Here is a 22,793-nt window from a genome sequence, read left to right as displayed (position 1 = left end):
TTTTTTTTTTTTTTTTTTGAGACAGAGTCTCAGTTTGCTACCCTTAGTAGAGTGCTATGGTGTCATAGCTCAGAGCAACCTCAAACTCTTGGCTCAAGAGACTCTATTGTGTCAGCTTCCCAAGTAGCTGGGACTACAGGCGCCCACCACAATGCCCAGCTATTTTTAGAGGTGAGGTCTTGCTCTTGCTCAGGCTGATCTCTAACCAGTGGACTCAGATAATCTGCCCATCTTGGCCTCTAGAGTGCTAGGATTACAGGTGTGAGCCATCATGCCTGTTCCATCTGGATTGTTAATAAAATTAAATTTCTTATATCATAAAAAGTACATATTCTATATTTTATATTTTTCTCACTTATATGTTTGTATGAAATAATTTTTGCTGAAATTAAATGAACTGCATGTTAATTGAATCTACCTCACCTGCAGCGGGGGAAGACTTTCCTCCTCTTCAGACACTGTGGATTGAGTCCAGACATCCTCAGAAGGGCTCATCACCATATTTGTGGAACTATATTTCCTTTGGAGTCTGTTACCTTCCCTGGCACGGTATCTTGCTCCACGCTAGCTCACTTTGACCCAGGCTCATCCCCTGAGCCCACCCTGGCCCAGTCTCCTGTTTACCCTGAGTCCAGCTCAGCTCCCCAGACCCTGGCCTGCCCCCGCCCCTTCCTTAGTCACTGCCTTCACCCTGACTCAACACCCCCCACACCCTCTGCCCCACTCACTGCCCCTCTCAGCAACCCCCTTCCTCCCCCTCCCATTTGAGGATAGCGCCCCTCCTTTTCTGCTGTAAGACTGCTAGCTCACTGAGCTGGTTTTGTCAAACCAGAGGCCTGAACCACACTGTGTTTGCCATCATGTACTGCCCTGGGGTGCTGGTAACCAGGCCGGGTGGTCACAGTGGTCTCAATAGTGAGCTAAGCTGGTGGGGCTCAGCAGTAGGGCAGCCCTGAGGGCACGGGGATGGAGTTGGGAGCTGTGGGGAGTTTCTCTGCTATCCAGGCATAGTAACTCCCTTCATTGCCACAGGCATATTCCTTATTGAATGGCTTTTCTCATTTTTTATTTGAGGAGAGTATTTAAAGATATGTATTTTAAAAACACACACTCTTCTGGATGGTGCCTGTGGCTCAGTGGGTAGGGCACTTGCCCCATATACTGATGGTGGCTGGTTCGAACCCAGCCCTGATCAAACTGCAACAAAAAATAGCTGGGCGTTGCGGTGGGCACCTGTAGTCCCAGCTACTTAGGAGGCTGAGGCAAGAGAATTGCCTGAGCTCAGGATTTGGAGGTTGCTGTGAGCTATGACGCCATAGCTCTCTACCTTGGGCGGTAAAGTGAGACTCTGTCTTTAAACAAAAGAAAACACACACACTCTGCTTTATCCTTTTTGCTTGTTAATCCTGTCATACTTGAATCTGTTCTCATGTTTGGTGGGGTTTAGGGGCTCAAAACTGAAGCTCTTGGGGGTAGGGGGTGTTTCATCAATTGGGGTAAGACTGGAAACTGAGGAAAAGGACTGTGGCAGAAAATAAAGGTAATACGGAAGGAATTCACTAATAACCACAGTGCTGGGAACCTGGAACTGAGAACTGTCTACCGTGGTGTGGGCAGGACTAGATCAGGGAGCCTTGTGGGAGATTTGGGAGGTAAATGGGATTCGCCTGTGGTTGGGGGGATGGGAAGGTGCCACTGGATACAGCTGGCAGAGTTGGTCCATGGAGGACGGGAAGAACTGCACCGGGGAGGGACTTCACTCCTTGGCGAGCTGGGGTAGCAGGGTGCAGCGTGGAAGGTCCCCTGGAAGGCACACATTCTGGGACACATGCCTCTGTTTATGCAGACCTTGGTGACAGCCCAAATTCTGTAAAGAGGGAGGTGTCAGGCTGTTTGCCTCAGGAGGGGACCGTCTCACCCACTGTCACTAAGCAGATCTGTGTCCACTGGGCACATGGAGCAGCAGCAGAGGTCCCCTGGCAGGCACACGCTGTGGGCCATGTGCCTCGGGCTCTTGGGGCCTTGGGGGTGCTAAGCTTGGGTTATACTCTGGACCTGAGGAGCCTGGCTATGAGTCAGGGCTGGGTCTCCCCACAGCAGGAGGGAGGAAGGGGCTCCCTTCTGGAGAAGGGAGTCCAGTTTCCAGAGGTTGGTCACTGCTTGTGATGCCGTCCTCCTGGGCTCATTGCAACACCCCACCTTGGTCTTTTCTGGGCACTGCCCTCCGGGTGATTATGACTCTGGAAATCTCAGTCTATTGTTTGTTACTTGTCCCCTTCCGGAAGAAGTCCCCTTCAGGAAGGGTGTGATGGTCAGAAACCAGAGGGCAGGGGGGCCAAGTATACCAGGGTAGGAGAAGCCTTCCCTGAATTACATACCCAGGACAAAAGTGAAACTGCCTTCACTGACTCATGGGAGATTTTGCAAAGATCAGGTCTCACAAACACCTGGGGGATTTTTGTTTTTGGCATAAGCCGGACAGACTGTTCCAGGCAAGAAAAAAACAAAAGAAAGCAAGACAACAAAATGAGTTGGTCACGTCCTGACATCCCTTTAAGAGAAACTGTACTAGTACTAATCTCTAATTCAAACTGAATATATCTCATATCTGAGTGTGATTTTTCTTTCCACTGGTTTTGGATTTCTGGACCTGGGCATGTTTACCAGGAGTGCTGGGTTTTCTTGGCAGATGACTTTGAGACGCTCTCCTTTCTCCTCCCGTGCCTGCCCCCCACGTTTCTTTCTGGGCCTTCTGGCTTTGCTTCCCTCTCAGCACTCGGTAGCTGTCTAAGGTGATATTTCTACCTGGTGACTCCTGTGAGACTTTTTCCAACCAGTTTCCCACTTCCAACTCTGGCCTTCCCAGCATTAGCAATGTTTTGTTGCTTTTAACAAAAGCAATAAAATTTAATATTTTATGGCACTTCGTTGAGTTATAATTTACGCATGGTAAAGTGAACAAATTCTAAATGAACAGCTGGAGGATTTTTGACAAATAAATGCGCCAGTCACCTCCCACACCTTGTTGCCCAAGGTGGTCTTGGATGGCTTTAAGCAATCCTTCCAGCTCAGACTGGCTAATGATGTTGACATCTTTTCAAATACTATTGGCTATAGACTGAGTATCTTTTTATGCAATTATTAGTTCATTGAGATATCATTTACATATAGTGAAATGCATATCACTTAAGGGTCTGGCTCATGGAAATTAGACCATGAGGGTGTGGCTCATTTTCACATGTAAATGTCAGCTAGACCCAGGTAAGATGATTCCATCACCCCAGAAAGTTCTCTTGTGACATTTTCCAATAATCTCCTTCACTGTTTTTTATCACCATATCATCACTAATCACAAAGTTAGTCTTTCTTGGGGTTAGATTTCATTAAATAGAATAAAACAGCGTGCACAGCTTGGTGTCTGGACTATTTTGTTCAATGTAATGTGCTTGAGATCCTTCGATGTTTTTGCACGTATCAAGATTTTGTTCTTCTGTCGTTGCTGAGTAGTATTCCTGAGTGCAGAAGTGTTTTCATTCATTCGCTTCTCCAGTCTTTTGGTGATGAATATTTGGATTGTTTGCAATTTTTGGCCGTTACGAATAAAGCTGCTCTAAACATGCTTCCGAGATAGACTTTTATTTCTGTTGAGAGAGTATCTGTGAATGGGACTGTTGAGTTATGAGGTAGGCATCCGTTAAACTTTAATAGAAACTGCCAGTTCTTCCATTCTCCACTCCCACTTTCTGGGAACATGAGAGTTCCACACCCTCGCCAACATTTGGTATTGTCAGTCTTTTTAATTTTAGCCATTCTGGTGGGTGTATGGTGGCATCTCGTTGTGGGTTTAATTTGCATTTCCCTGGTGACTAATGATATCGAGCCCCTTCATATTTGGAAAAGTTATATTTTAAGTTTTATACATTAAAAAAAATCAAATTAGAAGTTATTCATGAACACCTGCAGAACAGACACCCCAAAGCCCAGAATGTCATGTGGAGGACGCCCGGCCTGATGACTGTGAGTCAGACAGACAGATGCCAGTTTCAGTTACATCTTAAATTACAAATGAGTTGCCAACTCAGTGAAAAAAAAGCAGGGTTGAGGGGGGACATTTATTTAAAGAATATTTTGAAAATAGAAGGAAACGGCAAGGTTCTCCTCCCACCCCACCTCCCACCCGAGAGTCAGAATTTTGGAAGGAAAATCTGATCATGAGACATCCCCTTAGGACCCTGCCTTCGGTGCTGGCCCTCTGTGGCTCACGCCTGTAATCCAAGCACTCTGGGAGGTCGAGGTGGGTGGATTGCCTGAGCTCAGGAGTTTGAGACCAGCCTGAGCCAGAGTGAGACCCCATTTCTAAAAATAGCAGGGTGCAGTGGTGGGTGCCTGTAGTACCAGCTACTTGGGAGACTGAGGCAAGAGAATCGCTTGAGCCCAGTAGTTTGAGGTTGCTGTGATCTATGACACCAGGGCACTCTACCCAGGGTGACAAAGTAAGATTGTGTCTCAGAAAAAAAAAAAAAGACCCTGCCTTGGTTCTCCTCTAGTGTTGGATATAATTCAGACTGCTTAGCCCTGTAAGTAAACCTGTTGTGACCCGGAATTCCCCATCATGGCCGGCTCTCAGCCTTTGTGCGTGCCCCTCTGCTGCTTGGACCGTGGTCGCCATCCTCCCTGGCACTGCTGGCCCTCTGGCCGTCGCTTGGCCAACAGGCTCAGCCTGGGTTGATGCTGTCCTCTCATCCCCCACCCCCAGCCTGGACCAGTTTCTCGTCATCTGTGCTCCTGTAGTCCCCTGGGCTAAGCCCGGTGTCATTCCTGTTTACTTCTCCGTCCTTCTCCAGCCTGGGTTTCCTGAGGGGAAGGCCTCTTTCACCTTGGCCTTCTTTGTACTTTCAGTACCCAGCCAGGTACCAGCATCTGTCGGGTGGTGAACAGATGCTCACAGGTTAAAGAGGAGCATCACGCAGGCAGTGTGACCTTCCTCCTCATACGATGTGCTCTCTGTGGATTTGTTTGCTTAGTCACACAGCCATTGCCCTCACGGAACCAGGCTGACTCTCAGGCAGAGGTCCAAGGAGCTGGTGGCAAGACCAGTTAGGTGGCATTTGAGGGGGTGCTGTAGGCACCTAGGCCAGGCTAAATAAGAAATTATTTAGATGCATGTAGGACAGAGACTAGGCATGACTAGAAAGTGGGTACAGGCTCGGCACCTATAGCTCAACCGGCTAAGGCGCCAGCCACGTACACCTAAGGTGGCGGGTTCGAATCCCCAGCCCGGACCTGCCAAACAACAATGACGGCTGCAACCAAAAAATAGCCGGGTGTTGTGGCGGGCGCCTGTGGTCCCAGCTACTTGGGAGGCGGAGGCAGGAGACTCGCTTGAGCCCAGGAGTTGGAGGTTGCTGTGAGCTGTGATGCCACGGCACTCTGCCCAGGGGGACAGCTTGAGGCTCTGTCTCAAAAAAAAAAAAAAAAAAAAAAAAAAAAGAAAGTGGGTACACCTCCCCACTAAAAAAAAGACAATGAAAGTAAAAATCAACCAGAGTGGTGAGTGGAGCTCTGTGTCCACATCCTGGCTGAGCGAGCAGTGAGTGTTCTGCCTGCCCAGGTACAGAGCTGGACATCACTGCTGTCCCTGTGAGAACTCTCCCAGCCTGGGTCCTCACACTTTAGGTATGACCACCTGGGGGCTTGTTCAGGTAAATGTAGGCTCCGGTTCAGGAAGGCTGGGCTGGGAGTCTGCACCTCTAGCTATGTAATTAGACCATAGAAATTTTTTTAAAAACTATTTTGTAACTTTGAAAGAACATTTATGAGAAAAAGAGAAACCCCTCTCCCCTTTTGTTTTGTAACATTAAAAGAGAACATTTTGGGGGGAAAAAAAGAAAAAAGGAATATAGTGAGTCCTGATTCTCTCCCAGGGGAGAAATTTCCTTAGCTGATTTGTGGCCTTAATTATATCTATATCTAGCTGTACCAAGCATAACGTCTAGTTGATGTCAGTGTTTATTAATAAAATACTAAGGAATTTTACTTACTTACGTATTTTCTTATGCAAACTTGTATTCAACCTTGATGCAACGATACAGTTCTTAAGATAAACATAAAATGTTCTGTTAGTATGTGCAGGGTGTAGAAGATTGCAAATGCATCTTGTCATGACTTGTTGACGTTTGTATTATCTAATGCTGCACAACCTCCCCCTAAAACAGTGGCTTAAAAGAATATTATTTTCTTGGGTGGTGCCTGTGGCTCAGTAAGTAGGGTGCCAGCCCCATATGCCAAAGGTGGCAGCTTTGAGCCTGGCCCTGGCCAAACTGCAACAAAAAAAATAGCCAGGTGTTGTGATGGGCGCCTGTAGTCCCAGCTACTTGGGAGGCTGAGGCAAGAGAATTGCCTAAGCCCAAGAGCTGGAAGTTGCTGTGAGCTGTGATGCCATAGCCCTCTACTGAGGGCGACAAAGTGAGACTCTGATGAAAGCATTTCAAATTGTACGTAAAACCAGCACATAGTACCCCATGATTGCATTAATGTACACAGCTATGATTTAATAAAAAAAAAAAATAGAAAAAGTTTTATTTAAAACGCCGTGCATTTTAAAATAGGGCAATTATAAATGGATAGCTGATGAAGTGGTTAGCAGTTTTTTGAGTTAATATCTAAATTATAATAAATTTGTGGAAATTTCTGTTTTGTTGCAGTCTTCAGATATCTACTTTATTTTTTCCTAGCACGAGGCAAATAACCCATTATAATTTGGGGGCAATATCACTTATTTATATGGATTAGGAATCTATATATGATGAAAAATTTAACAGCTCCTTAATAAACTTGGTCTTTCTGTCTCTGCACGTAATAAATGTATTTGCCAAGCCTTTTTAAAAAAAAACAATTTATTTTCTCTCCCAATGTCTGTGGCTGAGGTATTTGGGAGCAGCTTTGTGGAGCAGTTTTTGAGGGTTTCTTTTGAGTTATAATGGAATGTTGGCTGTGGCTCTGGTTATCTGAAGCCCAGCTCCCTCCACAGCTGGCAGGTTGGTGTTGGTAGCTGACTGGGGGCCTCAGTTTCCGTCACTGAGGATCTTTCTATAGGGCTGCTTGAGCGTCCAGGGCAAGTGATGTCTGGCTCTTACCGGAGCCTGCAATCCAAAAGACCAGGTGAAAGCTGCAGGATCTTTTAGCTTCTGGCTTTGGAAGAACCATACCTGTTACTCCTGCAATGTTCTGTTGGGCACAGGGGGCCAGCCCTGGTTCAGCATGGGAGGTGGTTACTGAGGGTGTAAACACCAGGAGGCCATCTTGGGGGCTGGCCACCATGATTGTCAATACATAGTGTATTGACAATTACATAGTCAATACATAGAATACAGTTGTCAATACATAGAACAGTACAAATACATATAGTATGGAATAAGTAAGAAAGGTCTACTCACGTCAGACATAAAGGTGAGAGGATGGGCCCAAACTCCTTGCTGTTGTAATCCATTGCTTGTGTGGGCTCTTTCTCATTGAAAGGCTGGTTTCCCTTCCATCCAGATTTCTGTAATTTGCTTTTCTAGCTGTTCTGTTTCCTTGAAGTTCTCTGTCGAGCTTTGTACATCCTTTGTAAAAATCACAAGTTTAATTTTAAAAAGAGTAAGTGAAAAAATGGTCAGAAGAGGGTGGTGCCTGTGGCTCAAAGGAGTAGGGCACTGGCCCCATATGCCAGAGGTAGCAGGTTCAAACCCAGCCCTAGCCAAAAACTGCAAAAAAAAATGGTCAAGAGAACATGTAATTGTTGGCAGTCACTGCCTTTCAGGTCAACTGTTAGTGAACAGGTGTGGTTTTCTGTCATCACTCAATCTGTTACAGCCGTGTGAAAACCACTGCACTGCTGAGAAAATCTGACAAGCCTCTGAGATAGAAACGGATTTCGTGTGTGTGTGTGTGTGTGTGTGTGTGTGTGTGAGACCGGTCTCATAAAGAGAATAGTGTGTTTGGATGTGTGTGTGACTGGTCTTGTAAAGACAATGCAGTTCAACAAAGTAGTATCATGAATTACTAGGAATCTAGTGAGTAATTTTTGTTCTCACTACAAAACCCTTGTAGTGTAAAACCTCGTAAAATGTACAAATTTACATTTTATGCAAAATTATTCTAAAGGGAAGTAGCTTGAGTTGCTGACAACCTTGAAATTAACAAGTCCTAATTCCAGGGCTACCAGGTGAGGCCTCCCTCAGAAAGAACTCTCTTAATATATTTTACATATTTACTTATTTTTAGCAACGTTTATCTGATTTCTTTTCTTTTTTTATTGTTGGGGAATCATTGAGGGTACAATGAGCCATGATTTCTTGATTTATAATAGTTTTTCTTCATTTGAAACAGAAAAGTATGAATCAAAATATGAATATCACCTTGCTACCAGTATAACTTTATATAACTTAAATGTGTGCACCTCCAAAGGACATTGACACTGATACAAAAGACATAATAAAATCCAAAAAGGCTTGTGTCTCATAGTATATGCCTTGAAGGTGCCCAGATAAATTCTTTTTTTCTTTTCTTTTCTTTCTTTCTTTCTTTCTTTCAAGAGACAGAGCTTTATTCTGTCACCCTGGGTAGAGTGCTATGGTATCATAGCTTACAGCAACCTCAAGCTCTAGGGTGCAAACGATTGTAATGCCTCAGCCTCTGGTGTACCTGGGACTATAGCCACCTACCTCTATGCCTGGCTAGTTTTTTTTTTCCCCTATTTTTTAGTAGAGACATGGGTCTTGCTCTTGCTCAAGCTGGGCTCCAACTCTTGAGCTCAAGCAATCCACCTGCCTTGGCCTTACAGAGTGCTAGAATTACAGGTGTGAGCCACTGCACCTGGTGTAGAGGACGTCAAGAGCCAGATGACCTCTGAGCAAGATGATTTACAGCAGGGGGGTGGACTCTCGGGCAATTTGTCCCCAGGAGTTCCTCATGGAGAAAGAGCCCCAGCTTTCAACACGTAGTCATTGTTAATTACTCCCCTCACCTGTCTTGTTCTGTCTCAATAAAAGGCTAGTGCGGAGGTTGCTCGGGGCTACCCTGCAAAGAAGGGCTAGCCTGCCTCCCACAAACTTGTACTTCTAATCAGAGTCACTCCTGGTTCCTTCCTGTGGTGATCAAGACCAGGGCCACGGGGGCCTAACGGGTTGCGACACCTGGTCTCAGATAAATTTCTTGTATCTCCCTTCAGAAAAGTGAAAAGTCTTTTATGCACATAACCATGTAAGAACCATGTGCACATTTGAAAGATTTACACAAAAATAGGTGGTATCACATCCACGTCCACTCTTCCGACCCGTGGTTCTTACTGTGTTTTCACTTACTGTACCCCATCAGGACCTCTCACGTCAGCACTGGTGTTCCGACCTCTTTCCCGTCTCAGGTGATGGGGGTCCCATGCCATGTACTTTATTAGCCAGTCAGCTCTGGGTGTTTGGGTTGCAGGCTTCTGTAGCTACAGCTATTTACACAGATCTCTTGACACACTTTCGATGGCTCTAGAGTAAATCCTCAGGGCGGAGTTCTGGGGCCCACTTCCGTTTCCTTTGAGTTGGCCTGTTGCTTTCATGTTTATATGATTCGTCCGCAGAGCTGGGGGCACCAGCCTGGCATGATGCTTACCATACTGAAAGGTGGCTGGCTTTCTTGAGGTTTCTTGGAACCTCAAGTCATTTCCTTTTTTGACTGCAGAAGACAGATAAAAAGCTCCTATGTCAGCGCCCAGGCAGAGTAAGCTGGGTATTGTATGAGGTAGGAGAGGCTGACAGTTTCGGGGGGCGTGTGCTTTCCTCCAGCAAGTGCTTGTGGGGTGTCTTGTAGGCTTCAGGCACTTGGGAAATAAAGTTTAAATAATAGGATCTTCCTATACGTGGGACTTGCTGTCCACTGAGGGCTGGTGTGTGCAAGGCGACCCAGGAGAACATCAGAGAGCGGGCACAAAGGGACTGGCTGGGACTGTGACCTGCAGGAGACGTGGACATGTGGAAGTTGATGAGGTGATGGGGCCGTGCAGGGAGGAAAGTCACACCAGGCGGAGGCCACTGCTCGAGCCAAGGCTTGGAGGCCTGAAAGGGGAGATCTGGTACTGGGTAGAACCCAGACCACAGGGACCTGCTGTGGCCGTGGGGAAGTTTAGAAGCTGTGGGTGCAGTGTGCTTAGGCACTAAATGGCACAGCGGCACATGTGGATCCCAGGCTGTTGGATTTACCATGTAGAAAAATGTGTTTGGAATGTGTGTCATGATATGGTTGCCAAATTTTCATTTTGTAAACTAAGAAAGAAATTAAAGTCATAAAACTCTTGTCCCCATCATTTCATAATTGCAAGTACATTTTATGCCTGATCAATTAGCAAAGATGTAATCTTACGATAACGGCCAGATCTTCCCAAGAGGGGGAAAATAGTAGGCGACCACTGACACATTTACAGACGTACCCTGATGTAGTATGTACACATGCATGTTCAGGACAGGCTATGTCAACTGTGATAACAACCAACCCCAAGTCTCAGTGACTTAAAATAATAAGGTTTGCTTCTTCTCTCTCTTTTTTTTCTTTTGAGACTGAGTCTCAATCTGTTGCCCTGGGTAGAGTGCTATGGCCTGATAGCTCACAGCAGCCTCCAACTCTTGGGCTCAAGTGATCCTCTTGACTCAGATTTTCTATTTTTAATAGGAAGGGTCTTACTTTTGCTCAGGCTGGTCTTGAACTCCTGAGCTCAAGCAATCCACCTGCCTCGGCCTCCTAGAGTGTTAGGATTACAGGTGTGAGCCACTGCACTTAGCCAAGGTTTGCTTTTTGATAATTCATGCTACTTTATTTTATTTTATTTTATTTTATTTTTTTGAGGCAGAGTCTCACTCTTTTGCCCAGGCTAGAGTGCTGCTGTGGAGTCTTCAGAGCTCACAGTGGCCTCAGTCTCTTGGGCTCAGGTGATCCCAAGTGATCTCTTGGGCAAGAGCCTCAGCCTCTGGAGTAGCTGGGGCTACAGAGGAACACCACAATGCCTGGCTAGTTTTTCCATTTTTAGTAGAGGCAGGGTCACTTTTGCTCAGGGTGGTCTCTAACTCCTGAGCTTATGCTGTCCACCCACCTTGGCCTCCCCTGGTGCTGGGATTACACCAGGCTCACTCACCGTCTTGTGCTCTGGCTGGAGGTGGGGGTGGGCTGTGCTTTCCCTGCCCCTCCCACGGAGAGCCATTCTATCTCTGAGCTTCAGGGACCATCAAAGCAGAGAAACAGGAATGGGGTACATCTCCACTGTCTCTCAAAACTCCATCTGGAAGGGGCATGTGCCATCTTACGTTTCAGTGCCTAAAGCAAATCAGGTAGTCAAATCAGAATTCAAAAAGGTGGAAAAATGCAAGAAGAGTTAGATAGTGTGGGGACAGCTCCAGTGACCTCTGCACCTGTCTTTTTTCCATTGTGTAATTCTGTTGTCTACCTTGGTCAGCTCCCCGTGGCCCACGGCCCCTCTTCGTAGATGTATCTTGTAGGTGCTCATGTGGGAGATTAGTGAAGAGAATGCAGAAGGTCGATGGGGACAATCTGGGGATACCCAGGTCCACTCAGCACATGACACGCTGATGGCGAGCTTCTGGGTGCTTGTTTTCCTGCTAGATGCTCTGTGAGTGCATCGTACTATTTATAGCTCCACATTACTGAGTCAGCCACTGACGGGGGTGAGATGTCATCTTGAGGGTGTCCTCTTGTGAACTGTGGGCTGGTGTTCTGCCCAGTCTTCTCTTTCCACCCCTTCTAGTAGGACTGGTAACTGAATTGGATTTTTTAAATGAGGTTTGGTAATCAAGAGTAGCCAGGGCAATTTTGGAGGGGAAGAGCAAGGAAGGTTTCTTTCCTGCACAATGCAAGACTGCAGTATGAAGTTGGGATTGTCCTGGGGCCAAGGTGGATTGATGGCTAGACCGTGGAACCACACTCCAGAAGGCACTGTGCCTTTATGGGAAGCCAGAATAGGGCTGAGCGTCCTGTTACTAATCAGTGGGAAAAAAACAAGTTTATCTTTACGTTGTGCTAGGGAAATTGACTTGGCGTACAGGAAAAAGTAAAAATTAGATTTCTATAATGTATGATCTATGAAAATAAAGACTATGGTGGACTAAAGACCTGACTATGAAAAAATAAACCTTGAAACTTTTAGTATTAAATATAGAGGACAATCTCCATGGACTTTGAATAGGAAGTATTTCTTAAACAAATCACAAAAAGCGTTGCCATAGAAGAGACAATTAATAATTTGCATCCAAATGTGAAGTTCGATGGTAAGTTAGAAGCAAATGGCGGAGGTGGAGAAAGCTATTGAAACAGCCTCGATGGAGCTTCTGGGTCTCGGGGCTGCATTCACAGGGGCACCAGCTCTCCGTGGGGCCTCCTTGAACTTCGTACCCCAGGTGTTTCCTTGGCCATGTGGGCAGGTTTGGTATCTCAGGCTGAGCTGCCCAGGGCTGTAGCCACTAGCCCCAGGTGGCTGTTGTGCCACTGCCTTGGGGATGTGCTGTAAGTGTAATGTGTACACTAGGTCAGTCCCCCAAATTAAACTACCTCATTAATGATAATATTTCAGACATATTAGTTTAAATAAAACATGTATTATTAGGATGAAATTTTTTGCCTTTATTATTGTGGCCACTAGAAAACTTAAAATTGCATAATGAGTGTCGTTATGTTTCTGGTGGACAGTGAAGAGCTCAGGGTGATCAGTAAGGAAAAGACCCAGAAGCTAATAGGGAAAGGGTGAAGGATAAAGTAAGTCCTTCACCGAAGGGGAGATCCAGGCGGCCAGTAGACATGCCAGAATCCATTCAGTCTAACTGGCAAGCGGGGGAATGAATGTTAAAAACACAGTTACAGTTTATACACAAGACTGGTGAAAATTAAAGGGTATCGGGTGTTGGTGAGAATGCAGAGAGTTTATAACTTTCATCCTCCGATGGTGGATTTGAGTTGCTCTCCGCACTTTGGAGAGTGTTTTGGCTCTTGTTCTACCCCCCAGCTGGCTCACTCACAGCAAGGATTCTCTCCCTGGGGCAGTTTTGCTCCCCAGGGGACCTTTGGCAATGTCTGGAGACATTTTTGGTTGTCATAAATGGGGAGTAGAAGATTCCACTGGCATCTAGTGGGTAGAGGCCAGGGGTACTTCTGGACATCTGCAATACAGGGCACAGCCCCCAGAATAGAGAATTATCTGCCCCAAGTGTCCATAGTGCCCTGGCCTAAAAACTGACACAGGTGAGGGTGCTAAGCAGTTTCTAGCTCGGGTGTGCCAAGGGCTGCGGATCAAGGTTTGTGTTTAATGCACTTAGTGCCTGTCCGTGTGGGCGGTGGACGCACATTCAGAGACACTGTTGTCACCACAAGGCATCGCCCAGTTACTTCATGGATCCCAGGACCAGCTGAGTGGATAAACCACGGTTCAGGCCCATGTGTACACGGAGATGGCATTTTGTGTAAATATTTGCAATACAAACTAATGTTTTATATTGAATATATTGTTTATGATGCATGTGTATGTAATAAAAATTCAAGCGCGGCATCAGGGAGCAGGCACATCAGCACCTGACGGTGGTTGCATCCAGGGAGGGAGGAGATTCCGTAAGATTTCAGTTCCTTCTGCAATGTTGATTTCTTTAGAAAGTTTGAAGCAATTATGGCAAAATACTTGCATTTGTTAATGTAACTAATGAAGACGTGCGTGTTTGTTATATTACTTTCTGTTTTTGGAATTCCTTTCAACAGTAAACACCCACCCATATATACCCCCCTGCCCACACACACACACACACACACACACACACACACAGGGCTTCTGAGTGAAATCAGTTCATTGGTAGGGTTGTCCCTATCTCTTGGTGGTTTGCCTCCTCTCCCCAGCACCAACCCTTGGTAAAGTGTGTGTTGCCTGGAATGTTCTGTAGGCTTGGTTACTGTGAGCTGGCTTTGGAGAGTCAGGGTGCTGAGGGGGGTCAGTGCCTGACCCTCAGTGCTGGGGCCACATCCTCCACTGGGTGGCTCTTGGGACCTCCTGGCCAGGTATCCCCCGGCATCCCTCTGTACCAGGCCTGAATGTGATCTTTACCTGCCAAATTTCTAACAACACATCCCAGGAAGTATTATAATGTGGCTCAAGCTACTAAAAGTTACAGAAAGGGAATATATTCAAAGGAAAATAGATGTCCTGTCATATAAATTCCATGCAAATTGGAATTCCTGCAGAGACCTTTCAGAGAGGAAGTTTGCTATCTGAGCTTAGCAGTTGAGTTCATTTGACCCTCCCAAGACTTGATTGGGAAGGGTTTGCCTTGTACACCACCCAGTGCACAGCTTGGTGCAGAATTTAAGGAGGCAGTTGGTATACATGCTACGTCTTCTCTAGAAGCTGCACTTGTTGAAGACTCCTGGCCTTGCAGGGGGATCTCTCAGGCTCTCTCATTCCGTGTTGGGCCCATGGAAAGGATTCCTGTCTGTGGAGCTGGGCTTCTCACCACTTTTCTGTAATACATTTAAGTAATGAGCTCCTGTTACGGGCTCCTAGAATTTTTAAGACATTTATAAAGTATCTTTTCCTTTGGAATCACATTTGACGAACATCTTAATTCCATGGTGTCTTAGACCATTCCAGCTGCCACAATACAGTAAACTCAGTGGCTTATAAATAATACGAGTTTATTACTCACAGCTCTGGAGCTGGGAAGTCAAGATCTGCTTGCTGGTTCATAGATGGCTCCTCCTCACTGTGTCCTCACATGGTGCCAGGGCCAGGGGAGCTCTCTGGGCTCCAGTATAAGGGCCTTCATCCCATTCATGAGGGCTCTATCCTAAGACCTAATAACCCCCAAAGGCCCCACTTGCTAAAACCCGGGAGTCCAGATTTCAGCATATGAATTTTGAGGGAACAGAAGCATTCAGTCCACTGCCGATGATAAGGATATATCTTGGAGAATTGGAGTGAGAATCAGTGTCTCCCTTACACTGTCTCTGTGTTCCTGCATCCCCCATGTGAGTTGAACTGGGAAGCCAGTCCCTCAGGGAATTCATTCCTCTTTGCCATTGCATTTGCTGTGATCAAGTGTTATAACTTATTTTTATGGTGGATGCCCACCAGTGCAATGTTCTTTTCTAAGGCCCCTAATGTTTTTTTTTTTTTTTTGAGACAGGGTTTTGCTTCATCACCTGGGCTAGAGATGCCTTGGCATCATCACAGCTCACTGTAATGTCACACTCTTGAGTTCAAGTGATATCTCCTGCCTCAGCTTTCTGAGTAGGTGGGACTATGGGTGCCCACCACCATGCCTGGCTGATTTTTTATTTTGGGAGAGAAGGGGTCTCTTTCTCACTCAGGCTGGTCTCAAAACTCCTGGCCCCAAGTGACCCTCCCACTTGTGCCTCCCAAAGTGCTAAAATTACAGGTGTGAACTGACGCACCCGACCTCTCTAATGATTTTAAATCACATTGTCTTAAATCATCCTGAGATTTTTGAAAGTATTCCTAAAATACTTAACCTGACAAATTACACACACCCTCATGTGTGTGGCTGCCTTTTAGAAATATAGCATATCTTTAGAGGATCAGAATTCTTAAATTCTTTCATAAAGCCACATAAACATTTCTCTTGACCTTGTTGATGGTATTATTACGGTGTTTGATAGAAATGGATTTTCAGGTAGCTGAAATTTGCTCTCCTAGTTCTGAACTTTAAAAAATTTTTATTATAAATAATGGACCGTGGATAATATCTTTTTTCCTCAGGACTCTGTGTTGTGCCTAAGGTGCCACGTGGCTGTGGGTTCCTCTGTGTGTCTGGGTGGCTCTGTCTTTCCTGGCTGTGTGCCAGGCCCCATGTGGCGTCTGCCCCGCCTCCTGTCTTCACAGTTCTTTTTTTGAGCTGTTTGTAATGGTTATTATAAAACTGTTTCCTAATGAGAACATTATTAATGTAAACATTGTGTTTGCTTACTTTTTTTCATTGTTAATTAAAGTGATAGAAGTTCCTCACAAATACAGCTCTGTTTTAAAGAATTCTAGGGTAAAAGTGAAAGTAAGCTGGGCACGGTGGCAAGTAGCCCCAGCTTCTCGGGAGGCTGAGGCAGGAGGATGGCTCCAGCCCATGAGTTCGAGGCTATACTCCAGCCTAAATGACAGAGCCAGACCCTGTCTCTATAAAAAAAATTTAAAGAATCTTTTTTTTTTTTGGGTAGATACCCAGCTTCAGTGTATGTGGGTGGTGCTGTAACCACTGTGCTACGGGCACTGAGCCTGTTAATTTTTTTTATTGCTGCAAGTGTGATGGGAGTCTTTTTGATAAAATCTTTTCCCAGGCCAATGTCTTCAAGAGTTTTCCCCACACTTTCTTCTAGGATTTGTATCTTTTCCTGCCTTAAATTTAGATCTTTTATCCATCTTGAATCAGATTTTGTAAGTGGCGAAAGTAGGGGTCAAGTTTCAGTCTTTTACACGCGGTTATCCAGTTCTCCCAGTGTCATTTATTGAATAGGGATTCTCTGCCCCAGTGTATGCTTTTATTCATTGCAGCTCAATTTGCAACAGCCAAGATGTAGAAACAACTTACATCTCCATAAACCTAGGAAAGGATTGACAAACTGTATGTGTTATATGTATGCCATGGGATACTATTCAGCCGTAAAAAGGTGCTGACTTCATGTCTTTTGTATTAACCTGGATGGCGTTAGAACACATTCCTCTCAGTAACTATCACAAGAATGAAGAAGCAAGAGTCCTGGACGGTGCCTGTGGCTCAGTGGGTAGGGCGGTGGCCCCATATGCCAAGGGTGGCAGGTTCAAACCTGGCCCCGTCTGAACTGCAACAAAAAAATAGCTGGGCATTGCGGTGGGCGCTTGTAGTCCCAGCTACTCTGGAGGCTCAGGCAAGAGAATCACCTAAGCCCAGGAACTGGAGGTTACTATGAGCTATGTGATGCCACGGCACTTTACCGAGGGCAATAAAGTGAGACTCTGTCTCTACAAAAAAAAAAAAAAAGAAAGACGCAAGAACCCAATGTACTCAATACTAATATTAAGCCAGTAGACGATGTAATTAATACATACCCACATAAGAGAAAAACTGAAATCAATTTAAGGTGAGGGGATGAGGAGAGAGGGAGTTTGGGGCGCTCCCACTGAATGGACTAGGGGTATAGGGCACAACTTTTGGGTACAGGATATAACTACAAGAGGAACTGTACCTAACAAATTTAAATATTGTGATTTGGTTGTTTGTACCCTCACATTACACTGAAATTTTAAAAAAGGAGAAAACACCTATTCATCACTTAGGATTTAAAAAAATAATAAAGAAAAAAGTAGACGTAATTTTTCCAGTGTTTCTTCTCCAGCCACCCTGTATTAATGGAGAGCTCTCCAGAGAGATGGTGTGTGTGTGTGTGTACCTGTGTAGAGAAAGAGAGAGATTTCCCGTAAGGAGTTAGCGCACGTGATTGTGGGGACTGGCAAGTCCAAAACCTGGAGGCCCAGGGAAGAACTGCAGTTTGAATTTCAAGGCAGTCTTCTTTTCTTCTTTCAAGACCTCTTCTTACTAGAATGGAGGGGCGGACAGCCCGTTTTCTGTTTAAGGTCTTTGACCGAATAGATGAGCCCCACCCACGTTGTGGAAAGTCATCTGATTTACTCAAACTCTACTGATTTAAATGTCAGTCTTATCTAAAAATATACTGTCACACAAATAGCTAGAATAATGGTTGACCAGACATCTGGGTACTGTGGCCTACACAGGTGGACACATAAATTAATCATCAGGTACTTCTATTTTCCTTTCTTTCTGTTCTTACTATTTTGGGTGATCCTTCCAGAAGTTTTCTATGCCATTTCCAGTTGCATGTGTATTATGTGTGCGTGTGTGTGGTGAGAGCTTTAACCCACTAAGATGATGATCATTTTTCTCCGTTTTTTAATTTGTTAACATAATAAATGGGGCCAGGTGCCGTGGCTCATGCCTGTAATCCTAGCACTCTGGGATGCCGTGGCTGGCAGGTTGCTTGGATGGGCTCTATAGTCTGTTTCCCCGGCTGCTCAGGAGTTTGAGACCAGGCTGAGCAAGAGTGAGACCCCTGTCTCTACTAAAAATAGAAAAACTAGTTGGGCATTATGGCAGATGCCTGTCCCAGCGACTGGGGAAGCTGAGACCACACATATTAAGCCCAAGAGCTTGAGGTTGTTGTGAACTATGATGATGCCATGGCACTCTGCTTAGAGCAACAGAGTGAGACTCTCATCTCAAAAAATAAATAAATAAATAAAAATGATGTTATTAGATTCCAGAATGTTAACTCATCTTTTCTTCCTGTAGAGAATGGGGTTCTGCTTTGTTTGTTTTTGCTTTTTGAAGAAGACATCCCTAAATTTTTAAGCAGAATCATCTCAACTTATTCTTTTCTTCGAACTTTTCTTCTGTTTGTAGGCTTTGAAAATTAGGATTTTGTTTTAAAGGCCTGGAATTTCTAGTTGACCCCCAAATGGGGGAAATCCACTCATAGGTAGCGTACTTTTTTTCTTACTATGTTATTTTAGTTTCATGACTGCTTTTCTTATAATATAAGAAGTAAGTTATCCGTGGCTTTAGGGAGCCACCTGCAAGTAGCCTTCTGTCAGCTGAGCAGGTGGATAGTCTTTGCCTTTTTTTTCTGAGACAGAGTCTCACTATGTTGCCCTTGGTAGAGTACTGTGGCGTCACAGCTCACAGCAATCTCAAACTTTTGGGCTTAAGTGATTCTCTTGCCTTAGCCTCCCTGGTAGCTGGGACTACAGATGCCCGCCACAAAGCCCAGCTAGTCTTTGCCTTTTTTAAACCCTAGTTACGGTCATCGTAAGAGAGGGTGGTCAGGTGTTACCCACGGCCGTCCCTCCTTCCCCTTCCACTTCTCAGTGGGGGCACCAGGGAGTCTTCAACTAAAGAAGAGAATTTAAACATGGAAATGCCAGTCGTTTGGAACAGACCCCAGAAGGGAAGGATGAAGGTGAAGAAGAGTCTCACTATGTCACCCTTGGTAGAGTACTGTGGTATCACAGCTCACAGGTGCTCACCACAATGCCTGGCTATTTTTTTGTTGCATTTGTCATTGTTGTCTAGCTGGCCCGGGCTGGGTTTGAACCTGCCACCTGCAGTGCATGTGGCCGGCACTGCAACCACCGTGCTACAGACCCTGAGCCCGAAGGTGAAGATTTTTGATAGTAAAGTGAGTCTATGTGAAGACCAGAGTCACTGCTTCTGTGTCTGGTGTCATTCTGAAATCTTGAGTTTATATGTCTATTTATTTATTTATTTTTTAAAAATTTATTATTATTATTTTTTAAGGCGACAGAGTCTTTCTTTATCGCCCTCAGTAGAGAGCTGTGGTGTCACAGCTCACAGCAACCTCCAACTCCTGGGCTTAGGCAATTCTCTTGCCTCAGCCTCCCGAGTAGCTGGGACTACAGGAGCCTGCCACAAGGCCTGGCTATTTTTTTGTTGCAGTTTGGCTGGGGCTAGGTTTGAACCTACCACCCTCAGTATATGGGGCCGGCGCCCTTTCCACTGAGACACAGGTGCCACCCTAATTGTCTGTTTTTTATTTCATGATAGTCATCATTGCTGACCAAAGATTATGCCACTCTCCGTGGAGGCCAAGGCTGCTCTCAGCAGAGGCCCACTGTATCTTTTACCTGAGGTGACTGGAGGAGCATGAGAGAGACCGAGAGGAAGGGACTGTGTTTCCAGAACAGCCCTCCTCACCAGTCAGGGCCACTCAGGATGCCCCCTAAACCCAGAGTAAACCCCTACATCCTGGCCGCAGCCTCCCAGCTCTCTGCGGCTCCCTGGATGTGGGGTCCTCCTGCCCCCACTTACTTTGCTGCAAACCCACTGGCACCGGGCTGTTCCCTGGATGGTCCGGAACCTGTGCTGACTTGGGGACCTTTGCTTGAGCTGTTTGCTCTGCTGGGGGCACTTCAGAGCCTCTCCCTGTCACCTTACCTCCTGCACATTGTGGCCTCCATCACCTCCTCAGCCAGCCCTGACCATGCACATCCTGCCGCACTCACAGCCTCCCTTGCCCCGTGCGCTGCCTGACACACCCTGGTGCTTTTAAATGTGTGGGCTCCAGCCAGGCCCAGCGACCCACTGTTGGGATCCCAGAACTTTGGGAAGCCAAGGTGGGAGGATTGCTTGAGGCCAGGAATTTGAGACTAGCCTGAGCAATCCTGTAAGACCTCATTTCTACAAAAAATAAAACAATTAGCTGGGTGTAGTAGCTTGTGCCTGTGGTCCCAGATACTTGGGAAGCTGAGGCAGGAAGACGGCATGAGCCCAGGAGCTGGAGGTTGTAGTGAGCTGTGACTGTGCCTCTGGGTGACACAGCAAGATCTCATCTCTAAAGTGGAACACCTGTATGGGCTCTGTAGTCTTTTCCCCCGGATGCTCAACTGCCCACACCTGGGGCCCCGGGCAGTGCTCAGCAGACACCTGAGAGCACACCATGGCTTACGCTAGCCTGCCTGTGAGAGCTGGCACTCAGCACCCTGGCCGCCACTCGTCTGGCCACCTGGAGGGCAGTGGTTGCCCCTTGGGGGCCCCTGTGCTGATGGGCGATGCCCCTGATTTGCCCCACTAACCTCTTCCCTCTTTCTTTTCTAGACTGGCCTCATTGTTGCCTGTTACCATGGCTTTGTGGACACCGTGGTGGCCCTAGCAGAGTGTCCCCACGTTGACGTCAACTGGCAGGACAGCGAGGGGAACACGGCCCTCATCACAGCCTCCCAGGCAGGTAAGAGCTGGTTTTCCCCCTCCTGCCCTGGGCCCTGGCCAGAGCACCCCTTGATGCCCCAAGGGCGGGACTCATCCCAAACTGAGTCCTGCTTCTGAGAGGCCCGGGAAGGGCTGTTCCCTGTGGGCTGTTCACATTCTCCTGAAGCATTCAGGACAGAGTTTGCAGAATTCGTGTGGGCAACCAAGCTCTGATACCAGCCAAAGCTCTTGGCTGTGAAGCTGCTTCACCCGGAGCATCACAGCTGCAGCTCTTAAAGGCGGGGTTGGGGTGGGGGGGCTCGATGCAGGTGGACCACTGGTGGGCCAGGCACAGTTGTGTGGCTTCGTGATAGTTAACTATGGATGGAGACACACTTAGTAGGCGCCTTGCCCATTGCATATAGATTTGTTTCTTTTTAATCCCTAACGTGATCATGTATCTGTAGGTCTAAAGCAGGGGTCCTCAAACTTTTAAAACAGGGGACCAGTTCACTGTCCCTCAGACTGTTGGAGGGCTGGACTGTGGGCCCTGGGATGAATCGGCTGCTAAACAGGACAGGCAGTGGCAGCACAAACACCTGGCGGGCCAGATAAATGTCCTAGGCGGGGCACATGTGACCCATGGGTCATAGTTTGAGGATGCCTGGTCTAAAGAAATGCAGGGAGTAACTTTCTGAGTGCTGTTAGCATGTCAGTGTAATAAGGGGAGACTGAGTCAGGGAGAGCTTACCAGCAAGAGCTGGTAAACGTGTGTCCAGGCACGCAGCTGTCAGCTTGTACGGGTCACCCCGAGAGGCCAGCACTACTGTGAACATCTTTCAAGGGTATTGGGCTCCTCTGTTGTATTCACACATTTTCTGGAGACCATCGTGAATGCTGGGCTTGTCTCTTTGCTTGTAACTGGTCTTGACCAGGTTTACAACTGACCCCTTTCAGAATTCTTGGTCTGTAAGGAGTGTATCTATTTCATCACTCAGGTTCTCAGTTGTGAGCAAGGACACTGCCTCTGGCTGAGCCAGGAAGCATAGTTGTGAGTTAAGGGAAGGTGAGGCCGCACCAGGCTGCCGGGAGTCACTGAGAATCCCACACAGGCCTGGGAAGGCAGGGGGCGCCCCAGACCACCCCTGTGTTGATTCTGGTAGGGACGCATCACCTGCTGCTCCAGGGAGCAGCCTTGGTGTCCCTTCTTGTTCACCAGCTCCTGTGTCAAAGCCAGCCTGGGTGGATCTGACGGGGGGAGGCGGAGAGGTGGAAAAGCCAGTGTCTGGTGATGTCACCCCCATAGCAGGAGGTGGTCTGTGTACCCTGCTTCTCAATCACAATGCATATGGTAGAGAGCTCCCCAAACTTAGAAAGGGCTGGAACCTGGGCTTGTGGTCAGCAGGGGTCAGAGCAGGAAGCTGTGCCTTAGCAAGCCCTCGTCACACCTCCTGAGCAGCGAGAGAGCAAAGGACATTGTGAGGCACTCGGGGGGGCTGTGGGTTTGTCATTTGTCTCTCCCTGTGGGTCAGGTGCAGGGGAGCAGTGAAGGGCGGCTTTGTGGGTAATTCTGCAGGCTCTGGGGCACTGTCTGCTCTGATGGAGGGGTGTGCCCAGTGTCCTGGGAGGAGAGCACTCTGTCTGGATCTCAGAAGAGGGGCTTGAGGGGAATGCTGAAGAAGTCTGAGGCCGGCTCTTTTAGCCAGGGCATTGCAAGGCTGTGGGGCCAAGAGGGAGATGGGAAGTCTCAGGAACAGTGTGTCTGGGGGACGGCACACGCCTTGGCATGGTCGTAGGATGGTGTGTTTAGGATAGGGTGTCCCGCTTTTTAACAGTTTGTCCCGCATCCTGCGGCATTTTTAAAAAGTCCCGATTTTTGGAAAGAATGCACGAAGGGGCAGAACAGTAAAGGAATATACAGTTTTTGGCTGCCATGTGGCTATTTCGCCAGAATATGAGTTTTATATTATTTTTGTTAATTTTATAACATTAAACTGTAATAATAACAAATAATTGTTG

The 22,793-nt window shown here is 46.7% G+C and overlaps 1 protein-coding gene across 1 annotated transcript in view; it reads left to right on the top strand.

The window, feature by feature from the left end:
• The window catches only part of ANKRD33B (ankyrin repeat domain 33B), a 73,533-nt gene that overhangs the window by 25,739 nt on the left and 25,001 nt on the right, over positions 1-22,793 (top strand). The window contains exon 2 of the mRNA XM_003789548.1: positions 20,685-20,814. Within this exon, the coding sequence (XP_003789596.1) occupies positions 20,685-20,814 (130 nt within the window). The remainder of the gene's footprint in view (positions 1-20,684; positions 20,815-22,793) is intronic.

The sequence above is a fragment of the Otolemur garnettii genome, unplaced genomic scaffold (genome assembly GCF_000181295.1).
Source record: "Otolemur garnettii isolate 467f Iridium unplaced genomic scaffold, OtoGar3 scaffold00033, whole genome shotgun sequence".
NCBI lineage: Eukaryota > Metazoa > Chordata > Mammalia > Primates > Galagidae > Otolemur > Otolemur garnettii.
This window is presented reverse-complemented; position numbering and strand designations above follow the sequence as displayed.